Source organism: Acipenser ruthenus, chromosome 31 (assembly GCF_902713425.1).
Source record: "Acipenser ruthenus chromosome 31, fAciRut3.2 maternal haplotype, whole genome shotgun sequence".
Classification (NCBI taxonomy): Eukaryota; Metazoa; Chordata; class Actinopteri; order Acipenseriformes; family Acipenseridae; genus Acipenser; species Acipenser ruthenus.
In genome coordinates, this window is record NC_081219.1 from 4,374,524 (window position 1) to 4,401,586 (window position 27,063).

General features: G+C 39.9%; 1 protein-coding gene across 3 annotated transcripts in view; it reads left to right on the forward strand.

Annotated features, from left to right (window-relative positions):
* LOC117396730 (serine/threonine-protein kinase Nek6-like) overlaps positions 1 to 27,063 on the forward strand; it is a 173,430-nt gene that overhangs the window by 44,601 nt on the left and 101,766 nt on the right. For 2 of the 3 annotated variants that reach the window (XM_033994876.3, XM_059005701.1), the window contains exon 2: positions 1,190 to 1,317. In XM_033994876.3, coding sequence (XP_033850767.3) covers positions 1,222 to 1,317 — 96 coding nt within the window. In that variant the 5' untranslated portion in view covers positions 1,190 to 1,221. The remainder of the gene's footprint in view (positions 1 to 1,189; positions 1,318 to 27,063) is intronic. The other variant, XM_033994877.3, reaches the window with a different exon arrangement.

Consider the following 27,063-nt stretch of genomic DNA (forward strand, 5'->3'; position numbering starts at 1 on the left):
TCATCATCAAATCCAGACTAATCCAGCCTGACTGAAGGAAAACAAACCAGACTCCAAGTTCGTCATCTTATGTGATGAAAATTATAAAATGATAATAAAAAAAACGCTCAAACTTTTAGCTGGGTAAAAAGAGTGTATGTGCATCCATTTCTATTGTGATTCCTTGATGATCTGTTTATCAAATCAATATATGATTTCAGGGTTCTACCCAGGAATTCTGTACAGCCTTACCTTAAATAAATAATACGACATGTGGGTAAGAATTCTGTACAGCTGAATATCTGAATACCCCAAAGCAAATCAAAGAACCATAAATGAGGTCTAGCAATGATGTCCCCAGAGGTCTAGATAAGCTGTGTACCTGCCATTTTTACACATCAAAAAACCCAAAATACGCACACAATTTTAATTGAATGCGCAAAAATACGCACAGCAAGTTTGCGGGACAGCTTGTCTGCCTCCCCTAAAACTTCCACTAACAACTACATCTCCCAGAATACAATGTCTTCCGTTACTAGGAAACTGTACACAAGAAAAAAAAAAAAAAAACAACAAACATTATCCAGTCTGTGGCTAGCCCTGTTGTCTTTGCAGCCAATCAGAGTAAGAATAATAAAAATTAGAAGCTACACAGGTTGAAGTGTAAATGCCTCAGTCTAGCTACAGATCCAGCTGCAACCATCGTCAGAGGCAACTGCTAAAATAAGGTGCCTATAATATTAAACTCTCTCTTGTTATCAATGGGTCTGAGTTCCTGTTACACACAATCTAATTGTATTTGTCTAAGTTGTAAACTGCTGGCATTTTCCCCGGGACCTCTCCGGTTTCAATGGGTAATCAACAAAGCTCACTGTGCCTATCTTCTTTCAGCAGCTTCTGTAGAGGTTATAGTAATACAAGAAGAAACTTACTAAAATGATTTGATAAATATCTGAAAGGTCAAAATGTAGTCAAACTGCCCCCTCCATAGTAAATGTATTAATGGTCAATTTGCCCACAGTGGAAAAGCTGTCCCGTTGTCTTTGTTAACCATGCTTAGAAAAAGGCACTTTAGATGCTGCATACAAAGTGGAAATGCGGGTTTGTAGCCCTGTGCAATACATGAACTCAAGAGCCTTTCTCTGTCTGCTGTACACCGAGCTATATTTACAGACACCGTCTCATTCTGAAAGCGTGCTTCTGTTTTCAGCAGGTTTAAGAGGCTCACAGTGGCATGGTACTATGGAAGGACAGCATAACCATCCCCAACACAATCTAGAGGATCAGAACAAACCACTCTACAAACTGCCAGGACAGGAATACCAGCATGAAGCACAGGTGAGCACTGGTCTCAACACTTTCCAGTGTACTGTAGTGTCTTTTCATACGCGCGTGTCAAACTTACATTGTTACTTTAGAGCCGCTCAAGTTCTTTCAGATTACTTTTATGTTGCATGACTTCTCGTCTCTGACTGCTGTTTTAACACTATAGGCACAAGGGTGTTAATAGTTACTATTTGCCTTAATGTTGTCATGAATATGCAGGCCAAATATAGGTGTTCGTTTAGTGATTACATACAAGTACATCTGCAGTGTAGGTCCACTTTATTTAATATTCACCATTTTTTCACATATCCATATGCAACAAAATAGTTTACACATACAGTCTTGTACACAAAGTAATGGTGTTCATGGTGTCCAATTGAATACTGACACCTACTGTATATTGTGTTCTTCACAGCCTTTATATGCACTTCTCAACATCACAATTCATTCAGCAAGGTTTATCACAACTCCAGAGTGCAATTCATTCAGCGAGGTTTATCACAACTCCAGAGTTCAATTCATTCAGCGAGGTTTATCACAACTCCAGAGTGCAATTCATTCAGCGAGGTTTATCACAACGGCAGAGTGCAATTCATTCAGCGAGGTTTATCACAACGGCAGAGTGCAATTCATTCAGCGAGGTTTATCACAACGGCAGAGTGCAATTCATTCAGCGAGGTTTATCACAACTCCAGAGTGCAATTCATTCAGCGAGGTTTATCACAACTCCAGAGTGCAATTCATTCAGCGACGTTTATCACAACTCCAGAGTACAATTCATTCAGCGAGATTTATCAAAACAGCAGAGTGTAATTCATTCAGCGACGTTTATCACAACTCCAGAGTTCAATTCATTCAGCGAGGTTTATCACAACTCCAGAGTGCAATTCATTCAGCGAGGTTTATCACAACGGCAGAGTGCAATTCATTCAGCGACGTTTATCACAACTCCAGAGTGCAATTCATTCAGCGAGATTTATCACAATGGCAGAGTGTAATTCATTCAGCGACGTTTATCACAACTCCAGAGTTCAATTCATTCAGCGAGGTTTATCACAACTCCAGCGTGCAATTCATTCAGCGAGGTTTATCACAACGGCAGAGTGCAATCCATTCAGCGAGGTTTATCACAACTCCAGAGTGCAATTCATTCAGCGACGTTTATCACAACTCCAGAGTACAATTCATTCAGCGAGATTTATCACAACGGCAGAGTGCAATTCATTCAGCGAGGTTTATCATAACTCGAGTGCAATTCATTCAGCGAGGTTTATCACAACGGCAGAGTGCAATTCATTCAGCGAGGTTTATCAAAACGGCAGAGTGCAATTCATTCAGCGAGGTTTATCACAACTCCAGAGTGCAATTCATTCAGCGAGGTTTATCACAACGGCAGAGTGCAATTCATTCAGCGAGGTTTATCACAACTCCAGAGTGCAATCCATTCAGCGAGGTTTATCACAACTCCAGAGTGCAATTCATTCAGCGACGTTTATCACAACTCCAGAGTGCAATTCATTCAGCGAGGTTTATCACAACGGCAGAGTGCAATTCATTCAGCGACGTTTATCACAACTCCAGAGTGCAATTCATTCAGCGAGGTTTATCACAACGGCAGAGTGCAATTCATTCAGCGACGTTTATCAAAACGGCAGAGTTCAATTCATTCAGCGACGTTTATCAAAACGGCAGAGTGCAATTCATTCAACGACGTTTATCAAAATGGCAGAGTGCAATTCATTCAGCGAGGTTTATCACAACTCCAGAGTGCAATTCATTCAGCGAGGTTTATCACAACTCCAGAGTGCAATTCATTCAGCGACGTTTATCAAAACGGCAGAGTTCAATTCATTCAGGGAGGTTTATCACAACGGCAGAGTGCAATTTGCATAAAATGTTACAAAACTAGCTTCTTTAAAAAAAAATAAAAAAAATAAAAAATGTGATGTTTTATTTTCATTTCTCGAAGGTGCACACTCCACTTTGTCCTGCCCTATTTCTTGCAATTGAACCTTGCTGGTATTATACTGCCTAATGCTACTTTAGATACCAAGATTAGTCCTAATCAAGTTCTGTGAAACCTCAACTTTTAGGTCTGCAGTGATATTATCACTTATATTTTATACTATATTTAGATTTTTAAAAACTTGTATGTTTAAACATAAAAAAGAAGGCACATGGGAATTATCTATGTTGTTTTAAATATGTGGAAAATTCTAGAAAATAACTGGCAATTATAGTCCATTCTACAGCTGTGGCCAAATCACGTATTTTTTCTTAGATTTGACCACAAATCCAGTCCAGATTTAGCAAAGTTTTAAGTTTAAAAAATTGTTCTTTCAGATATAATTTCTAAATCTTTTTTTTAAACTTGGCGAGTCAACATGTAGCTAACATTTCTAACAAATAATTTCTAACCATTTACCTAACAGATAAATCTGAAAAACATTATCGTTCAGCAAATAAATCTGAAAAAATAAATCGGGGTTTTCACAAAATAAATATTTATTTTGCCTGCTAAATCTGAAGCTAAATGAGCCCCTGCCCATTGAAGCATTTGATTTGGCAGTGTAAGCTGCAGAGCTGCCCTTGCACTCTGAGAGCCAATCCCTCTGCTTCCCCGACTCCTCTGCATACTACAATGCCAAAAAAATGAACACATTTCAAAACTTGTTTGTTTGTTAACATTTATGTATTTAACAAAATCAGAACTTTTTTTTGTTAAATCCAGGAAAAAATACACGATTTACATTAAATCTGTGAAAACACTTAAAATGTTGGTGCTTTTCTTTACACTTCACACCTCATACATGGAAGCCTCATTTCAGCTCTGTTCACTGCAGTTTCACTGACACTCGCCACTTCAAACATAATTCCTCCGGTTCTACAAGTCCTAGAGTGATCGTTGGCAGCTCATTTGAAAAGTAATAACTTGAACTAATCAGCTGACATTGATGTATTTATTTAAAAATTTCGATCCTTTTAAAAAAAAAAGTTTTAATTTTTATAGACCTGTCTCTTTAGTCATAGTCTCTTTAGTCATAGTCATAGTCATTTAGTCTACCCGCGGCCCCCAGGGGTAGCACCGCACGCTTTGCACACCACTGATATAGGGTGATGCTAAATGTTTGACCAGAGCTGTACTTTAAGATTGTAAGCGCTTTGTGATGGTGCTATATAAAATAAAGATTGATTGATTGATTGATAAATACTTGCTTGTCTGGCTCTGCACTGCAGACAGTTTTGACTGAAATGCTCGAATGATCTGCTCCACCAGGTTTACACCTACATTTTAGAGAGCTTTTTTCTCTCTTTTTCTTTTGCTTTAGGCCACTGGCTTGTCACTCAGTACACAGTTTGCATCACTTTTTTCAGAATGAATAATACTTATAACTCATAATATTACACAACTAGTGGGTGTGACTAGTAAGGAAATGTTACTGGAATATAGTAAAGTAATGTTCTCAAACATGGTATGTGTCTATATAGAGTAGCTTCTTTGCAGTATATAATACAATACAAATGTATTTATATAGCGCCCTTCACACCATGGCATCCTAGAGCACTGTACAAAGTTAAAAACAAAACACAATAGCTCTTTGCTATGCTTTTATGGCAAACTAAGGGATAAAGTGGGTAGAATCAAATACTGTATTGATTAAAAAGGCAATACTAGTGTATGATGGGGCTGAGTGTGGTTTAAGTGATTGTTGAGAGACTGGGGGACATTACAGTTACAGAGTATCTGAACATCTGATAAATAATCCAGGTGGAGTGAGCAAGTTATATTGACCAGAACAGAGTTAGGATACACTCTTACCAAACTCTGAAGGAAACTACAGTATGCCTTTGTGTTGCTTTATCATATCTGCATTAGATTTGTGATGTACGTTAAAAGGGCTGGGCTTTGTTTGCCAAGGTTTTGTAGGGTGGTTATCTTAAATCATGTTGAACTTCCATTAACTGTCACTTTCTCTCATACACCATTCCTTGTTTTGCTTGTTGGCTTTTTAAAAATGATAACGTTTCTGTCCCACAAAATGTAAAGTCATTTTCCGATGCCCAGTTTAAATGGTATGGCATGTACCCCGACAGCATCTCTTTACCGACACATTGAGTGTCTACAGGAAGAGAAAGGGGCAAAACATTTTGGTAGCAGTATCGCTGATCCTTTCAGCGTTAGATGACTGTAAGAATATATATATATATATATATATATATATATATATATATATATATATATATATATATATATATATATATATATATAATTATTATTATTTATTTTTACAAGGGTTTATTTTCTTTGCTAAATTGGAATAACCCATATGAAATAAAATAGGGATGTAAATGTGTGTAAATAGAGGTGGCAGCTTTACTGCTCTTTTAAATTCATTTCACCAGCACATACTGGATTATAACTCCTATACAACTGAGTAAAACAGTATGCTCGGAACGCTTTAGTGCATAGTAGATGGTATTTTACATATAAAGTCACTAAACTTGACTGCTAATATATAGCATGGAAATCAAGAAAAGTACAGTATGCTTTTGAAATTCAATGTATTTTTATTTGGGTTGTTTATTATTTTATTTTATACATCAGAAAAAAGCATAACCAGGACGTTTCACTAATTAAAATGTGATAAAGCATTCTTTCAACGAATTACATCAGTCACAGTATTTTGTAGGATAATCCCAGAATGATTATCTGTACAAAACGACAGACTGCAGGGTCATTGAAATTACTAAGAAGAGTCATTGATATAATTGAAGACTAAGCTGCGAAACGACAATAGAAATGTGCCGCAGGCTTTCTCATGTAGTGCAGGGTCTCCAGAACCCCCTCATTGTGTCAAATTAAGCAATTTAGTAATATTGTAATCCCCTTGATAATAAATCCCTTGATAATGTCCAGTTGCTGTTTCCAAATGAAGGTTAATTACCACTGCATTTGGCAAGGCTTCAGCAGCTCAGCAATTATTTGATGCACTAGAGCTGGGTTTGTTCTGAGGTAATGGACATTTTCATGGCACTTGGTGATGCCGAGTTTGCAATTATATCGTTGTTAAGTGTAATTAGGAGCTAATACTGAACATCTGCTACTGCCAGGAAGCTGCATAGCCCTTAGAGTTATTCTTCAGGAACGCACTCCATGAGCTGTGCAGTTTCATTATTCCAGTAGTATTATTAATACAGTATTATTGTTAACTTGCAGTATTGTGTCAGACCAAGATACTACACACATATTCGGAACACAACATTTCTACAGTATGTTTGTTTCTTCTGGCTAGATAATTTTTTTTAGCAGTTCCTTCTAGTTTTTAAATCATATCAAACTACTCTGCCATGAACCAGAAGGGGCAAGTTAAGCACATACCCACATGGCCTGCCTGTGCTTGTGTGGCTTAGTTCAAACATCTGATTCCCTGGGAATAACAACATCTAGCTAGCTTTACCAGAACAATTAGAATATGCAAGCAAACACTGAGTCAAATGTATTCGGTGGCAAGAATGACCATGTTTTACTTTCATATAATATAATTTATAAATGACTGTATCAAAACCAATGCACACGTGATACTGGAAATAAATTCATTGGTAGGTCATTTGAGCAGGTATTTTATGTAATATGGTACTTTTATTTAAATGTTTTAGTGAAATTCTATTTTTAGTTTCTAACTAATTCAATATTCTTATATGAACATTAGTTTATATTTTCTAACCTGAAAAAAACAGAATTATGCAAGACAATGCTGAGCTACACTTAGATTATGCATCCCAATCTGTGTGCACACATTCATAGCATTATTGAGGATGGCTAAGATGGGTGTCTTAGGAATATGATTGTTACAGGCTGGCTCAAATTGTTTCACATCATTAAGACAAAACAAAAGTCATGCCCATTTTTGTACTTTCAGCCAATATTTAATACTCACCAGACAAGAATTCAGTCTAAATCCTGCTCACAGAAACCTATATCAGTGCACTTCATGTGCAGCAAAATTGCAACTGTTCAAACAGAGACTGCTTGAAATGTATTTCGTGGCAAGACCATGTTCATATTTGTTGATATACCACAATGTATACATGAGTGTAGTATCATGCCAGTCTACTATACATTTACAGTAGAATGGCATGAACATGATTCCGTGTTCGTCCCAGCACTACTAAGACTACTGAACGCTGCCCATTCGCAACAGTTATACAGAAAGTATTTACTGTAAAATGAAAATATGGAGAACCAAATCAAGAATGGAACTACTGTATAAAGAAAATCCTATTGTACAGTATACTGTAAGGGGTGGAGGATTCAGAAAAAACAAGGTTATTATTATTATTATTATTATTATTATTATTATTATTATTATATTTATTTATTTATTTATTTATTTCTTAGGAGACGCCCTTATCCAGGGCGACTTACAGTCGTTACAAAATATCACAATACAAAATATCACATTGCATAATATCACATTACACAATATCGCATTACAAAATATCACATTACAGATAAGAGCAGTTATAAAATACAGTAAAATTAGGATAGTAAGAGCAAATTCAAATAAGAGCAAAATAAAGAATACAGTATATTATTACATTTAAAAGCGAATTCGACTAAGAACAGAAACATGTAGTAATAATGTCTGCTTATAAGAGTAAATTCCATTAAGAGCACATAGTAAGTCCGATAAATGGATAAGAACGATTTAAAATAAGAGCAATTACCAAAAACGTGAATATAGATACTGTTAAGACTAAAATCAAGTACAAGATACAGAAAATAGTTATAATTAAGAGCAGTAGTAGAATACAGCAAAATATGGAGCAGTTCAGTGCAAGTACAAGCTGATGCTACAATTGGGTGACATATAGTTCATTATAGTCGAGAGTTGTGAGGTTTATACATGCTGCCTGAACAGGTGTGTCTTGAGGAGGCGCCAGAAGGTGGTCAGGGACAGAATAGTCCTGATATCCGTGGGTAGGTCGTTCCACCACTGAGGGGCAAGGGCGGAGAAGGAGCAGGATCTGGGAGCAGAGGGGAGATACAGCTAATCTGCCAGTGGTGAAGGAGCAGAGGGGGCGAGAGGGGATGTAGGGAGAAATAATAGTCTGAAGATAGGAGGGAGCAGAAAGGTCGAGGTAGCGATAGGCGAGTACAAGAGTTTTGAATTGGATGTGAGCGGCAATAGGGAGCCAGTGCAGACAGCGGAGCAGCGGTGTAGCATGGGAGAAACGAGGAAGGGAAAAGACAAGGCGAGCAGCAGAGTTTTGGATGAGCTGGAGCAGACTTATAGCAGAGGCAGGGAGGCTGGCCAGGAGGGAGTTGCACTAGTCAAGGCGGGACAGTACCAGGGCCTGAACTAGGAGCTGCGTGAAGTAGTTGGTAAGGAAGGGTAAAATTCTGCATATGTTGCTGAGGAAGAAGCGACAGGACAGTACCAGAGTAGGGATGTGCTGAGAGTAGGAGAAGGAGGGGTCGAGGGTGACACCGAGGTTCTTGGTGGATGAGGAGGGAGAGAGGGTGGTGGATTCAAGAGAAATAGAGATAGAGATTAGCAGTGGGGGAGGAAGAGGGGGGAAGAAAAGGAGGTCTGATTCGAAGAGGTTGAGTTTAAGATGATGCGAGTGCATCCAGGAGGAGATGGCCGAGAGACAGGTAGAGATATAGGAGGAGATGTCAGAGAGGGGGGAAAGGAGAGGAAGATCTGGGCATCATCAGCATAGAAATGATACAAGAAGTCATGGGAGGAGAGGAAGGGACCCAGGGAGCGAAAAGGGAGAGAGAAAACAGGAGGGGTCCCAGGACTGAGCCTTGGGGGGTGCCTGTAGAAAGAAAGCGGATGAGCCATGCCAGGACACCCGGTACGTGCGATTGGAAGGTAGGTGGAGAACCAGGCAAGAGCAGTGCCGGAGAGTCCCAGGTCAGCAAGGGAGGAAAGGAGAATAGAGTGATCGACTGTCAAAGGCAGCAGAGAGGTTGTGGAGAATTAGGACAGAGGAGAGGGAGGTGGCACGGGCAGAGAGAAGAGCAGTTTCAGTCGTGTGTCGGGCAAAAACCTGATTTGGTGGGGGTCGAGCAGAGAATATTTACATTTGCATTTTTGTCAAGCTCGTTGGGTACTATGAAATGGCAGACCTCTCAAAGTTGGGTCCAACCCAGTGAAGCTTGGTATTGGATTTGTATCAAACCAAATGTCTGCCTTTTAATACCATTTTATTTATTTTTGTACTGGTTTTGTGTTAACAGTACCATGAGTCCATGCATGGACTGTAAACCATTTCTATTAGCACAGTAGTTAAAGGCTATGTTATAAATTATATAAAGTTCAAGTTTTATATGTCTTGCCTGCTGCCTGGATGTTTTTAAAAAATCGAATATGAAATATTATGGGACCGTAGCATTAGTACAGAGATAAATACATTATAGAGTTTCCTGTTGATATGTTCAGTTCTGTTGTAATATAAAGAGCAAATGTGATTCATAGCATTGCTATGAGACACTCGAATAAGATACTCAGTTTTGACAAACAATCACGGAATGCACTTTCAAGGTGGTCCCCTATGAAAAAAGAAACAGTCCCGTGAATTGTACTGTAGACGATATGAGTGGATGGACAGTACTTACAGTACAGCATTACAAGCTCAAGAAATAGATACTTGGAATTTATCTCACACGTAACCCAGCAAAAGACATTGAAAGAAAAGACACATGAAAAGGATTTGATCAAATATGTTATAAAAATGGGTTCTTTGGGAGTACAATGTGTTGGTCCCCAAGTCTTCATCTTGGAAGTTGTGAGTAGAAGAAGGTCTTGTGACATGTGCCAGTCTCACTAAGGTTAGCATGGTGACAGATTCATTTTACATTTCAATAACTAACCCCATATACAGCATGTCAGTTCCTGTCCAATCCAGCTCCTCTACAAACCTGCATTCTGTAGAATTCAGCCTGATTTTTGGGCCCCACCAAATCCCTATTGAAATAATGGTGTGATACCCTCTACAACCTTGAGTCTATTCTGGAATCTGCTATGATTTGTAAGTCTTGACTGTTTAAAATCAGTGTAAATCTGACTGTGCAACCTGGCACCGGGTCATGTGATTTTTGTTTAAAACTAGTATAAACTCACATATACTGCCAGCGCTATTCTGAATTGTGCAGTTGTTGAGCAGCAAATGAATGTTTAAACAACCACAAAACAAGCTATGTCTTAAAAAAATAATAATGTGCTTATCAAAAAAGCTGAACATTTACCAAAAACAACAAGGAAAGAGCTAAGTGAAAATATAAAGTCACAAGGCAAACATTGAGACATTCTGAAAAGAAAAGATGCCTATTCAAATCACCACAGTGAAAAACCAGCAAGGCAGCAGAAAGTGCCTGAATCCTGCATGCAGGCACAGTGCCAGCAAGTGCAATGGCAACGAACCGTTGCCATAGAGTAATGGATTAGCACAGGCTTGTGCTAATAACAGGTTCAGACAGGCTTGTGCTAATAGCAGCTAAAGACTTTGTTGAGGCACTCTTGTGTTTGAAATTTGCTGAGGCATTATTGTGTTTTATGTTGTGTATGTACAGTAATAAAGTCATTTTTTTAAAGCGTTCAGATAGTTTTGTCATTGTACTTTTTTTTTTAGGTACTATATGTATTACAGTAACTTCACTGTATAATCCGGAACTATTTTCCACTTCTAAGTGATATCAGACTGTACAGGTTTTACTGTACATCTGCAGTAAGATCCTAGTTTACATAATTGAGAAAGTAAATTAAAATGAATGCAAACATTCAATTGCAGGTTATAACTGGACACTACCTCTACTGCCTGTACAGTACAGTATTTTTATAAATTCATTTTTTTAAAGTGTTCACATAGTTTGTCATTTTATATATTTTACAGTATTAAATTTTTCCAGCATACTGTATAATTTTGCAGTCCCAAGCGATGCTTGATTAGACAGCGTTGACTGTAGTGCAGAGGTCTTCACGGGTCTACCCGGACCCGAGGACCCGAGACGACCCATACACAACGGTTTTCGGGTGCAAAATTGTCACGCAACACTCGGGATGGGTCGGGTACGATTTTGTTTACTCAGTAACACACAAACTGTCGATTACTATTAAGGAGGCTCTCTTTGGTACTAAAAATCATTGTTTATAATTCCTGTTGCATGGATTGGCTTCCCCCAGTAGCACATGACATGGCTTGCAGAGCGCAGCAGCAGACACGTGACCCGCATCGAAGGGGTTAATTTAGATCATTCTTAAAAGTCAGAGTAATGGATTTGTTTATGAACAACGTGAAAGAAAAACTTAAGAAAAAAAAATTCCATGGACAAAAGCTCACAGAAAAATGCAAGTCTGCGGTGTGGGAATCATTTATTGTTATTGTGGACAAAGAGAACACAAGTTTTGCAAAACACAAATTTGACATTTCAATTCCATTTGCTCTTGTGTTAAGTTTGTAATAAAATCACGCATTTACAAGATTGTACTTCAGCTCATTTGATTTTCAGATATTGTATTTATCTGTATCTTTTACACAAACATATAATATATTTAATGTTACAGTCCTCTGTGTAGGTTCATGATGGAATAAACACTGTCTGTAGTTCAGCCACATTTCCAGGTTGACTGGATAAACACACTGCTTTAATACTGTATCTAGTCAGTGCATATACTAAGCAGGGGAAAGGAAAAGCGTTCCACTGTTTTTTTGGGCCGGGTCGGATCCGGGTCTAATAAGAATTTTACATCGGGTCGGGTAAGTAATTGTCGGTTCGTGGACGGATTGGGTTGATTTAATTTGAACCCGTGATAACCTTAGTAAACTGGATTGCTGTGTTGATGAAACAAGCACCCATGCCTGCTGTGGAGTTGTAGAGAACTTCTGTGTAGACTTTCTTAATATAAAACAATAAGAACAAAAATATCAGCAGAAGAGTATTAAAGGAACCAGAAAGAAGTTAATAAGAGGTAATAAAATTGGTTATAAGCCTCGGTTAGCTCTCCTTTAAATGAATGACAGTGTAGCAATGTCACGCGTCTCCTTAATAGATAAAGCACAGCTGTTTTTATGGAAAGACCAACAGGTGAAGGTTAAAGTCTTTGTAAAGCTGAAGTTAATTCTACTCTGAACCCAACCAATGTAATACTACGAGAAAGGCAGTAATACGACTTATAAAGTCATGAACCTGGGTAAATATGACAGCGTTCTGTGTGATATACAATATATTTGATGTGCATTTTACCAGTGTCACAAGTGGATTGCACTGTGTTAGGGCTTTTGAAAACATTGTAACATTACTGCATACATCACATTCCTCATCTAGTTCGAGGAAGAATTTGTAGCAGAGGAGGCAAGGGAGGCAGAGCCTCCTCAACATTTCAAAGAAAAAAATGAAAAAAGATATATTATAGCATTATAATATAATAATGTTCAATACAATAAAATACAATTATTGGCTAAAATTTAAGAAAAAATACATTTTAACCTAAACCCTAGATACAACATTCCTAAATTAAGAGCAATTCTGGCTGCTGAGAGACTTGCTTAGAGTACTAGCAGTGGAAGATGGTGTTCTGGTCCTGGAGGAGCGTTTTTTTTTTTTTTTATGAGGGAAGTCCCTTCTTCCGATTGTGAACTCCTGTCTGTCTAAAACACAGGGTGCATTCACGGAGATCATTCTGTGCAGCTTCTATGCAGAATCTGACCACTTTAACCAATGATCTTCTAAGAATGAACTCTGTGAACGCAGCCATTGGCTAAATATATATATACAGCTGTGGAAAAAATTAAGAGACCACTGCACATTTTTCTTAAATCAGCATCTCTACATGTATGGCAGCCATTCCATTCCAGTGTCTGTTGAATTCCAACACAGGCACACCTCATTCTACTGAATGAGGTACTGGTTAGGGGATCACCTGAACCAAATCTTATTTAACGAGAAAAAGTATAAAAAGCACTCCTGTGGTCATCACTGTCCTCTTGCAATAGGACCAGCTGGATGGCAAAACAGTGCTAGTAGTACCTCAAAAGTAATTGGAATAAAAAAATAACTATTGACCATGCCCAAAGAGTTGAAAAGGAAAGTTTTGAGTGAGGAAAAGAAGGGTTCAATTCTGGCTTTACTGGCAGAGGGATACAGTGAGCGTCGGGTTGCTTCCATCCTTAAAATTTCAAAGACGGCGGCTCATAAGAACAAGGTCAAGCAGCACACATTGGGGACAACAAAGCTACAGACCGGCAGAGGGCGAAAACGACTCTCCACTGACCGGAATGACCGCCAACTCATTCGAATGTCACTCAGCAACCGTAGGATGACATCAAGTGACCTACAAAAAGAATGGCAAACGGCAGCTGGGGTGAAGTGCACGGCGAGGACGGTTTGAAACAGGCTCCTAGGGGCAGGGCTGAAGTCGTGCAGAGCTAGAAAAAAGCCCTTCATCAATGAGAAGCAAAGAAGAGCCAGGCTGAGGTTTGCAAAAGACGATAAGGATTGGACCGTAGAGGACTGGAGTAAGGTCATCTTCTCTGATGAGTCCAATTTTCAGCTTTGCCCAACACCTGGTCATCTAATGGTTAGATGGAGACCTGGAGAGGCCTACAAGCCAGAGTGTCTCGCACCCACTGTGAAATGTGGTGGAGGATCGGTGATGATCTGGGGGTGCTTCAGCAAGGCTGGAATCAGGCATATTTGTCTTTGTGAAGGACGCATGAATCAAGCCAAGTACAAGGTTGTCCTGGAAGAAAACTTGCTTCCTTCTGCTCTGACAATGTTCCCCAACTCTGAGGATTGGTTTTTCCAGCAGGACAATGCTCCATGCCACACAGCCAGGTCAGTCAAGGTGTGGATGGAGGACAACCAGATCAAGACCCTGTCATGGCCAGCCCAATCTCCAGACCTGAACCCCATTGAAAACCTCTGGAATGTGATCAAGAGGAAGATGGATGGTCACAAGCCATCAAACAAAGCCGAGCTGCATGAATTTTTGCGCCAGGAGTGGCATAAAGTCACCCAACATCAATGTGAAAGACTGGTGGAGAGCATGCCAAGACGCATGAAAGCTGTGATTGAAAATCAGGGTTATTCCACCAAATATTGATTTCTGAACTCTTCCTAAGTTAAAACATTAGTATTGTGTTGTTTAAAAATGAATATGAACTTATTTTCTTTGCATTATTCGAGGTCTGACAACACTGCATCTTTTTTGTTATTTTGACCAGTTGTCATTTTCTGCAAATAAATGCTCTAAATGACAATATTTTTATTTGGAATTTGGGAGAAATATTGTCAGTAGTTTATAGAATAAAACAAAAATGTTAATTTTACCCAAACACATACCAATAAATAGTAAAACCAGAGAAACTGATAATTTTGCAGTGGTCTCTTAATTTTTTCCAGAGCTGTATATGCAATGCCGAGAAAAAGTTTGTGAACCCCAATGATAATTTTGGAAATTCCATAGTTTTACCATGATAGCCTTCTTGAATCAAAACCAGTCTTTTCTTAAATATCCAGTAGGGTTTATATTAACCAATTCCATGTCTCTTGAAACAAAATGATGTATGAATTAGACAAACAATGAGTAATTAAGATTCAGTATATGTGAAAAAGTAAGTGAACCCCTGGTTTTATCAGCTCAATTAGAATCAGGTGTTTAAATAATTAGGTACATCTTCAGGGGTGAGTTTGGGAGGCCCCACCCTATATAAAGATCAGAAACGTGAGTTTGGTCTTCACCATACAGGTGTGTGCAAACACGTCATGCCACGATCAAAAGAAATCTATGAGGACCTCAGAAAAACAGTTATTGATGCTCATCAGTCTAAAAGGGTTACAAAACCATTTCTAAGGATTTGGGGCTCCACCAATCCACTGTCAGACAGATAGTCTACAAATGGAGAAAGCTCAAGACCACAGTCACTCTACCCAGGAGCGGTCGTCCTACCAAAATCTCCCCAAGAAAAAAAACGGAAAATCATCAAGGAAGTCACAAAGAACCCCAGAGTAACATCCAAGGATCTGCAGACCACTCTCGCCTTGGCTAATGTGAGTGTTCATGACTCAACTATCAGAAAAAGACTGAACAAGAATGGTGTTCATGGAAGGATAGCCACGAGAAAACCACTGCTCTCTAAAAAGAACATTGCTGTCTGTCTGAAGTTCGCCACAGAGCACATAGATGATCCACAAGACAATGTTCTCTGGACAGACGAGTCAAAGGTAGAACTTTTTGGCCTCAATGAGAAACGTTATGTTTGGCGAAAACCAAACACTGCTTTCGAACAGAAGAACCTCATCCCAACCGTCAAGCATGATGGTGGGAGTGAGATGGTTTGGGGCTGCTTTGTTGCCTCAGGACCTGGATGGCTTGCCATCATTGACACAACCATGAATTCTGCATTGTATCAGAAGATTCTAGAGGAGAATGTCAGGCCATCCGTCCGTGAGCTGAAGCTGAACAGAAAGTGGGTCATGCAGCAAGACAATGATCCTAAACATAAAAGCAGATCTACAAAAGAATGGCTGCAGAAGAAGAAATTCCGCATTTTAGAATGGCCTAGTCAAAATCCGGACCTAAACCCCATCGAAATGTTGTGGCAGGACCTGAAGCGAGCTGTCCATGCAAGGAAGCCCTCAAATGTCACAGAGTTGAAGCAGTTCTGTAAGGAGGAATGGGCCAAAATTACTCAAAACCAATGTGAGAGACTGACCAACAGTTACAGGAAACGCTTAGTTGAAGTCATTGCTGCTGAAGGGTGTGCCACCAGTTACTGAATCTAAAGGTTCACATACTTTTTCATACATGGATATTGAATGTTGAATTATTTGTGGATAAATAAATGTTGAAAAAGTATCATTTTTATGTAATCTTTATCTATTATTAGGACTTAGATTAAGATCTAATAACATTTTAGGTTTGAAATATGTGAAATATGTGAAATATGTGAAAATCCTAAGGGGTTCACAAACTTTTTCTCGGCACTGTGTATAATTTAAGAATTTTGAAACATGAGAAATGATTCAGAACCCTTACTAAAATCTTTTGTGAATCTTATTTTTATTTTTAAACAGGACCAACACAATAGTTGTCATCAGTACTAAGGGGCAATGGTAGCACAAGGGTGACTACAATGGTAAGATTTTCTTATTTGAACACACAATGCATACTGGTAATCGGTTGCAGTATCAGCACAAGTGTCTTTATGTTGTCACTGGAAATTGGTAGATTGTGAAAAAAGTAGATATTGCCTATACTGCGCATGCGCGAGTCTCTGAATTTAAAGGGAGGGTTTGTTGGAAATTTAATGAAGATTATACAACCGAAACGCCATTTGTTATTTGTCATCTTATCTATCTGGGTGTAAAGTGAATTTAACGTTTAATTTATTTTTATCTTCAGGCGATCGATCGTACCGTTCAAATATGTTTTTTTGTTGTTTTTTTCATTCTTTAACAACTGGCTGTATTTGAATATTTAAATGCATACCTGTCAACATTGAGTTTTCAAAATAAGGGAGCTTTTCTAAACTGAAATCTTAGTGCCTGAATTGAAGTGAATACAGTTGACGCTGCCTAATCGGGATACTGATAATCGGGATTTCTGCTTAAATGGGATACAACTCTGGGAGACGGTACTCTTTCAAGTACGAAAGATAATATTACAAAATGGGTATTTACCTCCTAAAGACCCGAAACCTGAATACGCTATAACAAAGCGGTCTTGTTCGCTTTTCGAACAGCCCCGTTGCTGTCTTTAAGAAGACAGACTGAGGCAGCACCTGTACATTGATTACTGTACACTGCATTGCTACCTGCTTAATGCCTGGGTTTTATCCCTGCGACACATACAAGGCAAATCTGCCTGGTGAGGACAAACACGGCAGATGCTCTTCCTGCCTGGGGCCAGAGCACGCAAAGGGGGCACTGATGAACTGCAGTTTCTGCGAGTTTTGAGCACATTTCTCCAAGCTGGAGAAACCACTCTCCCACAGCTCCACAGAATGCTCTGCGTCCCTCACTCCTGCACAGCGCCTTTTCCCATCATGCTCTGGTAGAGAGGTGGCTGCGCCCTCAACCCATGGCTCTGTGCCAAGGGAGCGTGGATGACGCACTCGGGAAAGTAGCCCACGCAGGAAGCCGTCTTCACAGTCTTCCTCATCCTCCTCTCTCCTCTGCCTCTTCTTCTCCTCCCCCGATGAAGAAGAGGAGTCGCCGTTCCAAGCGAGCAGATGAACGGAGCTCGCAGTTACTGCATGAACATTCAGCGCCACCTGCCTCGCCTGTCCCCTTTGGGTCCCAGGGGGCTACGAGCGCAGATTGGCAGTAGGATGACGTGCTCTCACTCTGTGCCTCTGAGGAAGTGGACGAACAGGAGCTGGCATTCCCGTTTGAGGACATGGAGTCAGACAGCACATCCCCTGCGGTTAAGCTCTCCCTGTCGGCAGAGATTCTACCACTGCAGTTTTGCAAGTGCCCTGGCTTACAGAAGGTGAGACAAGGCAGTCCATCTTTGATGACAAGCCTACCAACCCTCCAACAGCTGGATGAGCTGCGCCTGGTTAATAAGAACCTGCTCCTTCTGTCTAAACTAAATGGGCAGGCTGTAGGTAGAAACCTGGCTGCGCTGGTAGCCGCACGCAGGCAGCTTTGGGAATTCACAAAGGAGCTGGTGCACTTGCTTCCCAAGCGACCACCCCCAGTGTGCAAACCTGTGGCAAACTGGTGGACTAGGCCCCAGCAGCCTTAAAGACCGGCACAGCTGGCTGCGCCCGCTGCCAGAGGTGGTGTTCAGAACCAGCCCAAGGCTACTCACCGTGGAGGCTACAATAGGTTCCACTGCCCGGCAGAGGCAGAAGCCGTGCAGCAGCCCTAGCGGTTTGCTGCCACATGCCCAGGGCCCCTTTTCAGGGAGCCATCTGGAGTATTGGCTTCAGTGCTCCACAGACATCTGGGTGCTTACTACCGTTCAGACCGGCTACTCACTGCAGTTCAAGCACGTCGATCCTTACAACACAGGCATAGAGGTTCTCCCTCAATTTTTTAGCCCTAGCTACTTGTTGCTGGGGTTCTGAATGGTAACGCACAGGGCAGCATCGGCTTAGTCTCGTAGCATTCCGGTCGTGCAGCAATCTTGCCCTTGCGACGGCTTGGGTATACTGACCCATTCAGTACTGGTTGCATTTCGTACTTGAAAGGGAACGTTAGGTTATTATCATAACCCTGCTTCCGTGAAATAGAAATGTAACCATTAACATTTAAGGTTACTGCGTCCAATATTGCAGCAGACTTGAAGGAAAAATGATGCTGAAAATCTGTGCACAGTCCTTTATACCCTCTGGGGCGGGCATGACTGCATCACAGGCTCGGCTGAGCAGCTTTGTTATATCTTATTTAGGTTTTGGGTCTTTAGGAGGTAAATACCCATTTGGTAATGGTTACATTTCTATTTCAGGGAACCAGGGTTATGGTAATAACCTAATGTTCTACTCAGTGTTATTTATGTCATTTAACTGGGGCGTCACTTTGTTTAATTGGTACAGTATTCTCAAATGATGAACAGAGATCGCTTTTCAGAGCAAGACAGGTTCGCGTAGCACAGTGCAGTGTGTCTATGATTACGCTGTTGCCTTAAGATGTGATTAAATTCTTTTTCATTTCATGTAGAAATAAAAAGTAGCGATTAATTGTGTCTAGGAATAAAAAAAAACATTTGACTCATATTTTAATTCTGTATTTAACATGTAAGCATAATGTGATGTGATTTAATTATTTTTCTTTTCATTTAGAACAAAAAGTGTGACCTAAGGTCACCTCAAATGCCTCTTGTTTAATTGGGACAGCCGCTTGTTGGGGATATGTTTACTTCTCCTGAGACTGTACTACATAAAACAACTATTCCACTTTATTACCTGGTAGAATGATGGACTGTGATACGCTGCTCCTTCTAATTGCTTTTAAAAAGGAAAATTGTCAAACAGAAAAATAACCATGACATGCTTCACAATCCAATTCTCTCTTGGCCCCTGTGGTTCTTATTGTGCTGTAGTTGTAGGCGGCTGATTTGGCAGCATCCAATACTTTGTAAACAGGTCCACTGTAGTTGATTTTGCACGACAGCAAAGCATACTCAGTTGGCGTAGTTAGTTTAATTACAAACCTAAAGGACGAGCTGTGGCACCTACTTTATAACAAGAAAAAAAAACTAAATTCAATAAGCCCCTCATTAAAAAATACAAAACAAAACAAAAAACAGCCAAAATACATAACAACCTTTTTTTATTATTACACTGCACATATGTGGCCGATCATCAATACCACTGTCAGTAACATTTCATTGTCAACTATCTTCTATTTTAAATGAACACACTAGTACTGTATATAAACACATATCAACCAACCTGCATTTCTAAAGCAGTGTTGATGCTGAATATGTAATGGAAACGTCTCTGCATATGTAACTCTTGATCTCCTGTTTTTCCTATGGCAATGAAAGATGTATATGAACTGCTTGACTGCTATTGCACGTACCTGGTATGTCCTCAAAAACCCTCACCCAGTGCTGCCGGATGTACCAGGTACGTCCTTATTAAAAACTTTTTTTTTTGTTTTGTTTAATTGCTGAATTGCTGTTATTTCACTCATCGAGAAGTTTTTACAGATAATATCGGTGGTTTCAATTTCATTATGTTACATGGATAAAATACCTGCGATGTGACACAGCTGTTAAACCTAATTTAGAGCCTGCTTGAATGCTAGTGCTGGCCAGTGCTGTGATACATCCAGAGGGAATTTAAAACTATGTGCGTGTAGCTTTCGTTTCTGTTCAATGAGGATCAATAATAAAAAAGTTCTCTTTTGATTAGGAGCTGTGTTACTGTGTTATTGAGTTGGTGTTGGATAGTAACATCAGTTAGCTAGTTTTTGAGCATAAACTGATTGATCTACTTTACAAAACATATATTTATCGATTATCTTTTTTTTTGTAATCCCTGCATCACATCCTTTTTCTTACTTTATAATTTTATATTAGATCTACTGTCCCTAACTTCTAAAAAAAAAAAAAAAAATTAAAAAATACAATTTACTTAGTATAATTGACAAACTTTTATTCATAATTGTATATTGCATCAGATTTTTTTTTCCTGTTCTACATTTTAAAAACACTTAATTAAAAACAAAAAAAAATTGATTAGTATTTATTGATTTTTTTTTTTTCAAAAACGATTTTGGTTAGTATTTATGATTTTCTTTTTTCAAAAACGATTTTGGTTAGTATTTATGATTTTTTTCCACCTGTCCCCATCCCCCGATTTGATTGTAATTATTGATTTATTTTTCTTTTTTCTCTTGATCCATTTAAAAACGTTTTTATAATTGTTTGATCTGATTGTTTCCTGTTCTATATTTGGTGAACAAAAAATAAGACTTTGATTTATACTATATTGATTAGATTTTTTTTCTCCTTTCCCCATATCCCTAAAAACAATTCACAATTCTTGGTTTGATTTGATTTTTCATCTGCTCCATTTAAAAAAATAAAAAAATAATGTTATATGATATAAAAATATTATATTGCAATTTGCAATTCTGATTTTAACAAAAAAAGATTTGGCTTTAAAATGTATTTGTGTTTTTTATTGAATTATCTCCTCTCCCCTCACAACACACGTTGTAATTGAATAGGATCTGATTTTAATTGCATTTTTGTGTTTGTAATTGTATTTGTCCTGGGCAGTGGAGGTTATTTTGGGGATAAATGTCAAGAAGGCAGTTCAGTGCAGATGCTGTTGCTAACCTCCTAATGGAGTCTGGCTCAGAGAGTGATTTTGTGACACATGACTCTGACAATGAATATGACAGTGTCACACCCTCCAGTGAGGAGATCAGCAGTGATCAGGAAGAGGAGCCTATGGAAACTGAGCCTGAGCCCCTGCTTGAACCCAGTACAGTAGGTGGGCCTGGACCGAGGGGTGGTAGATTTCAGCCATTCTACCACTGGATCCCCCCTAACCTCATCCAGACTCAAATACACCCTTTTTCTGGTGCACCAGGTCCCAGTGTGAACCCAACTGGGCTTACCCCAATTCATTTTTTTCAGTTGTTCATCACTGGAGACATTTTTGAATATTTGGTAACCCAAACCAATTTGTATGCCCAACAATATCTGGTACAGCATGGGAACAACCTGGAGCCACATGGGGTGAGCAAATGGGTCCCCACGAATGTTTTCAAAATGAAAAAGTTATGGGGATTATCGCTTCTAATGGGACAATGGGATAAACCTAGAATTGATTTATTTTGGTCCACCAGCCCAATCCAAATGCTGCCCCAATTTTCCCCTCACCAATGAGCCGGGACAAATTAATGCAACCAAATAATAACTAGCTCCTCATTCAACCACATGAAGCAATGCAAGTGATTTAATAACTAGCTCCTCATTCGACCACATGGAGCAATACAACCAAATAATAACTAGCTCCTCATTCGACCACATGGAGCAATGCAACCAAATAATAACTAGCTCCTCATTCAACCACATGGAGCAATGCAACCAAATAATAACTAGCTCCTCATTCAACCACATGGAGCAATGCAACCAAATAATAACTAGCTCCTCATTCAACCACATGAAGCAATGCAAGAGATTTAATAACTAGCTCCTCATTCGACCACATGGAGCAATGCAACCAAATAATAACTAGCTCCTCATTCAACCACATGGAGCAATGCAACCAAATAATAACTAGCTCCTCATTCAACCACATGGAGCAATGCAACCAAATAATAACTAGCTCCTCATTCAACCACATGGAGCAATGCAACCAAATAATAACTAGCTCCTCATTCAACCACATGGAGCAATGCAACCAAATAATAACTAGCTTCTCATTCAACCACATGGAGCAATGCAACCAAATAATAACTAGCTCCTCATTCAACCACATGGAGCAATGCAACCAAATAATAACTAGCTCCTCATTCAACCACATGGAGCAATGCAACCAAATAATACGTAGCTCCTCATTCAACCCTTTGACCCACTCTGCATAATTAAAAAACTAAAAAACAAAGGCTGAAGACGATGTGGCTATGACAGTGCGCTAATGAGAGGTGTCATGTGGCTGTGAATTTCACTCCAGGCCATCACAATGTTGTTAAGGCTTCTCAGCTAAAGTGCCCGAAATTGGCAGAAAGACTCATCCTCAAGTGAGCTGACACTTCTGATAATTAGTGTTAATATAGAGTATGTCCCGACAATGAGAACTGATTGGGGGATATAATAGAACTCCAACAGATAGATGCCCATTGGCTGAAGCACTTCACACGATGTGTGGTTTTCACAACTCTCTATGTGGAGAAAGAAGCAAAATTGGGAGCTTCGTGCACCTTTGACTTTTTCCACTGAAAAGTAGGACACTTGTTTTAATCAATTTGTTGAAGTAGTTTGTTTTCAGGATTTTACTACACTGTATGTTTCAGTCCATTGTTCTGCCCCAACCTTGTACTCAATGTGCGCAGAGCACTAGACAGAACAGTTGGTTGTCAACATTAGGAAGTTGCACTGGTTACAGATACAGGGCGATTGATGACCAGTGGGTTGTATGCTACCATTTCATTGCAGGTCAGCACTTACAGTTTCCAATGACCCTCCCACTTATGTGCTACAGTTGAGGAACAACCTTAACCCTGCTCCGTTTACTGTAGGCCACAGTCCCTAGAGGGTGCTACGAGGAGTGCTAACCAAAGTTTTATACTCAGTTTTCTTACCGCTTATTAGGAATAGCAATGTTATCACTGACTGTCTTTTCTTCTGTTAAAGATCTTCAGATATTTCCAAGACAAAGCTATAGAAGTAAAAGTTGCTGCTACTTCCTGGTATGAAGTGGGCAGCAGTGTGGAGTAGTGGTTAGGGCTCTGGACTCTTGACCGGAGGGTTGTGGGTTCAATCCCAGGTGGGGGACGCTGCTGCTGTGCCCTTGAGCAAGGTACTTTACCTAGATTGCTCCAGTAAAAACCCAACTGTATAAATGGGTAATTGTATGTAAAAATAATGTGATATCTTGTAACAATTGTAAGTCGCCCTGGATAAGGGCGTCTGCTAAGAAATAAAATAATAATAATAATGAAGTCACTTCCTGTGCTGTAGCTCAGTTTTACTTCAACCATCTAGCTGCAATCAGGTCATGTGACCTACCGATCAGTGTCCAACTGACTATCAAGAAACAGTTTTATTTTGTACATTAAAGTATTAACAACAAACAAAAAATAAAACCTAAAAGATCTTCAACACAAGAAAAGAAGGGCAGTAATAATACTGCGAAATCTAATAAGAAGGGCAGTAATAATACTGCGAAATCTAATAAGAAGGGCAGTAATAATACTGCGAAATCTAATAAGAAGGGCAGTAATAATACTGCAAAATCTAATAAGAAGGGCAGTAATAATACTGCAAAATCTTATAAGAAGGGCAGTAATAATACTGCGAAATCTAATAAGAAGGGCAGTAATAATACTGCAAAATCTAATAAGAAGGGCAGTAATAATACTGCAAAATCTAATAAGAAGGGCAGTAATAATACTGCGAAATCTAATAAGAAGGGCAGTAATAATACTGCAAAATCTAATAAGAAGGGCAGTAATAATACTGCAAAATCTAATAAGAAGGGCAGTAATAATACTGCAAAATCTAATAAGAAGGGCAGTAATAATACTGCAAAATCTAATAAGAAGGGCAGTAATAATACTGCGAAATCTAATAAGAAGGGCAGTAATAATACTGCAAAATCTAATAAGAAGGGCAGTAATAATACTGCGAAATCTAATAAGAGGTAAGAAAATGAATTAAAAAGATTGGTTAGCACTTAACACAAGAGTGATTATTTTGATCTGCTTTTCCACATGTGTGTGCGTTCTGAAAACTGCAGTCAAAATGCTCAGTAAACAAAACATCCCTCCAGCAACCTGGTGACATTTTACGTAGTGCTAAAACATCAGGCTGCCTTTGATCAAATGCAAAATTGACATTATCTGTAATTGCAAGAATGCTTCCTGGCACAAACTGTGATGGTTTTGGGGTGTGTTTAGCACTCGTGTGTAACTGCCGTGTTGGAGTTAATGCTTGCTGACACCCAGACACCACAGCTGATATGCTCTTGCTCTGCACAAGACCCCAGCTGCACATTTACATATGCATTGACCTAGATTTGCATTCTCGATCACAGCCCATCAGGCCTCATTACATTAATACAGCTTTAATGGAGAGCGAGATTGCTGTATTCCCCTGTCCACGAACACAAAGAGCAGACACAGGTCAGTCCTAGCAATGGCAGCTAACTTCTTGTCTTGATTAGTTTGACCAGTCTTGCAATAATCAGCCAATGAAATTAGTAGTTACTGTTACTATAGTTAAATGTTTCTCTCGTTAATTAATACTACATTTACAACTACATATAACAAAGGACACTTGATTGTTCTGGATTTCAAAGGAAGCTCCATGTTCTTTGGCTGATCAACTTTCTCAAGTCTTTGTTGCATTCCAGAGCTGTAGCCAGCCATGTAAAATCCTGACGCTCTTATGTATAGTAAGTTACAGTGTGCCTCATAGCTGGCTGCAGCCTTGTATTCTTTTGTATTGATAAATGTGTGTTTGATACGGCAGTGGTTCCCTTAACAACTGACACCGTGTAGTTTAAGATACTCAGTCAATAAGATAGCTGTCTGAATGGGCTGTTATTATTAATTACCAGAAATTCATATTCATTTCAATAGCTTCATAGGAGTAACATCTGAATAACACATGTTTTGTTATTATTTTGTAATTCATAATGAATGCTTAGTTTAACACCACAGGAATAGTAACTAATGCATTGGAATTTATAGGAATTTGCGGTCATTATTTTGAAGTGTACCTTTCATTTGATACTTTCAATCACAATAAACACTTTTAACCCAACAATGAACAGGCTGTACCAGGTCAGGGAGACAGAGAGGCAAGGAGGCTGCAGTGAGTGACTCTGTGTATCGCAGGCTGTACCAGGTCAGAGAGACAGAGAGGCAAGGAGGCTGCAGTGAGTGACTGTGTGTATCACAGTCTGTACCAGGTCAGAGAGACAGAGAGGCAAGGAGGCTGCAGTGAGTGACTGTGTGTATCACAGGCTGTACCAGGTCAGAGAGATAGAGAGCAAGGAGGCTGCAGTGAGTGACTGTGTGTATCACAGGCTGTACCAGGTCAGGGAGACAGAGAGGCAAGGAGGCTGCAGTGAGTGACTGTGTGTATCACAGGATGTACCAGGTCAGAGAGACAGAGAGGCAAGGAGGCTGCAGTGAGTGACTCTGTGTATCACAGTCTGTACCAGGTCAGAGAGACAGAGAGGCAACGAGGCTGCAGTGAGTGACTCTGTGTATCACAGGCTGTACCATGTCAGAGAGACAGAGAGGCAAGGAGGCTGCAGTGAGTGACTGTGTGTATCACAGGCTGTACCAGGTCAGAGAGATAGAGAGGCAAGGAGGCTGCAGTGAGTGACTCTGTGTATCACAGGCTGTACCAGGTCAGAGAGACAGAGAGGCAAGGAGGCTGCAGTGAGTGACTGTGTGTATCACAGGCTGTACCAGGTCAGAGAGACAGAGAGGCAAGGAGGCTGCAGTGAGTGACTGTGTGTATCACAGGCTGTACCAGGTCAGAGAGACAGAGAGGCAAGGAGGCTGCAGTGAGTGACTGTGTGTATCACAGGCTGTACCAGGTCAGAGAGACAGAGAGGCAAGGAGGCTGCAGTGAGTGACTCTGTGTATCGCAGGCTGTACCAGGTCAGAGAGACAGAGAGGCAAGGAGGCTGCAGTGAGTGACTCTGTGTATCGCAGGCTGTACCAGGTCAGAGAGACAGAGAGGCAAGGAGGCTGCAGTGAGTGACTGTGTGTATCACAGGCTGTACCAGGTCAGAGAGATAGAGAGCAAGGAGGCTGCAGTGAGTGACTGTGTGTATCACAGGCTGTACCAGGTCAGGGAGACAGAGAGGCAAGGAGGCTGCAGTGAGTGACTGTGTGTATCACAGGCTGTACCAGGTCAGAGAGACAGAGAGGCAAGGAGGCTGCAGTGAGTGACTGTGTGTATCACAGGCTGTACCAGGTCAGAGAGATAGAGAGCAAGGAGGCTGCAGTGAGTGACTGTGTGTATCACAGGCTGTACCAGGTCAGGGAGACAGAGAGGCAAGGAGGCTGCAGTGAGTGACTGTGTGTATCACAGGCTGTACCAGGTCAGAGAGATAGAGAGGCAAGGAGGCTGCAGTGAGTGACTCTGTGTATCACAGGCTGTACCAGGTCAGAGAGACAGAGAGGCAACGAGGCTGCAGTGAGTGACTGTGTGTATCACAGTCTGTACCAGGTTTGGTTTCAAATGAAGCAACTTCACAGATATTGTGGGAGAGTGTAAAAAGCAGACACCAATGCATTTTAAAATTTGATGATATTGTGCCATGGTACTGCACTAGATTTCCACTGTGTTAAAGCATGCATCCATTTATTTTATTTATTTAACAAGGAGATTTACCCATTGAGGCCAAGGCCTCATTTACAAGGGGGTCCTGGAAAAATAAAAAAAAGAACAATCACAAAGCACAAACAGCACTATTAAACATGTGTGGTTCAAAATTAATCAGCAGCTTACAGAGATCAAATGGCAGAATAAATAGGTTTGACATATATCTATTTATTAATGTGGACTGAAGGAGAAGCATTGGCAGGAGGCTGTA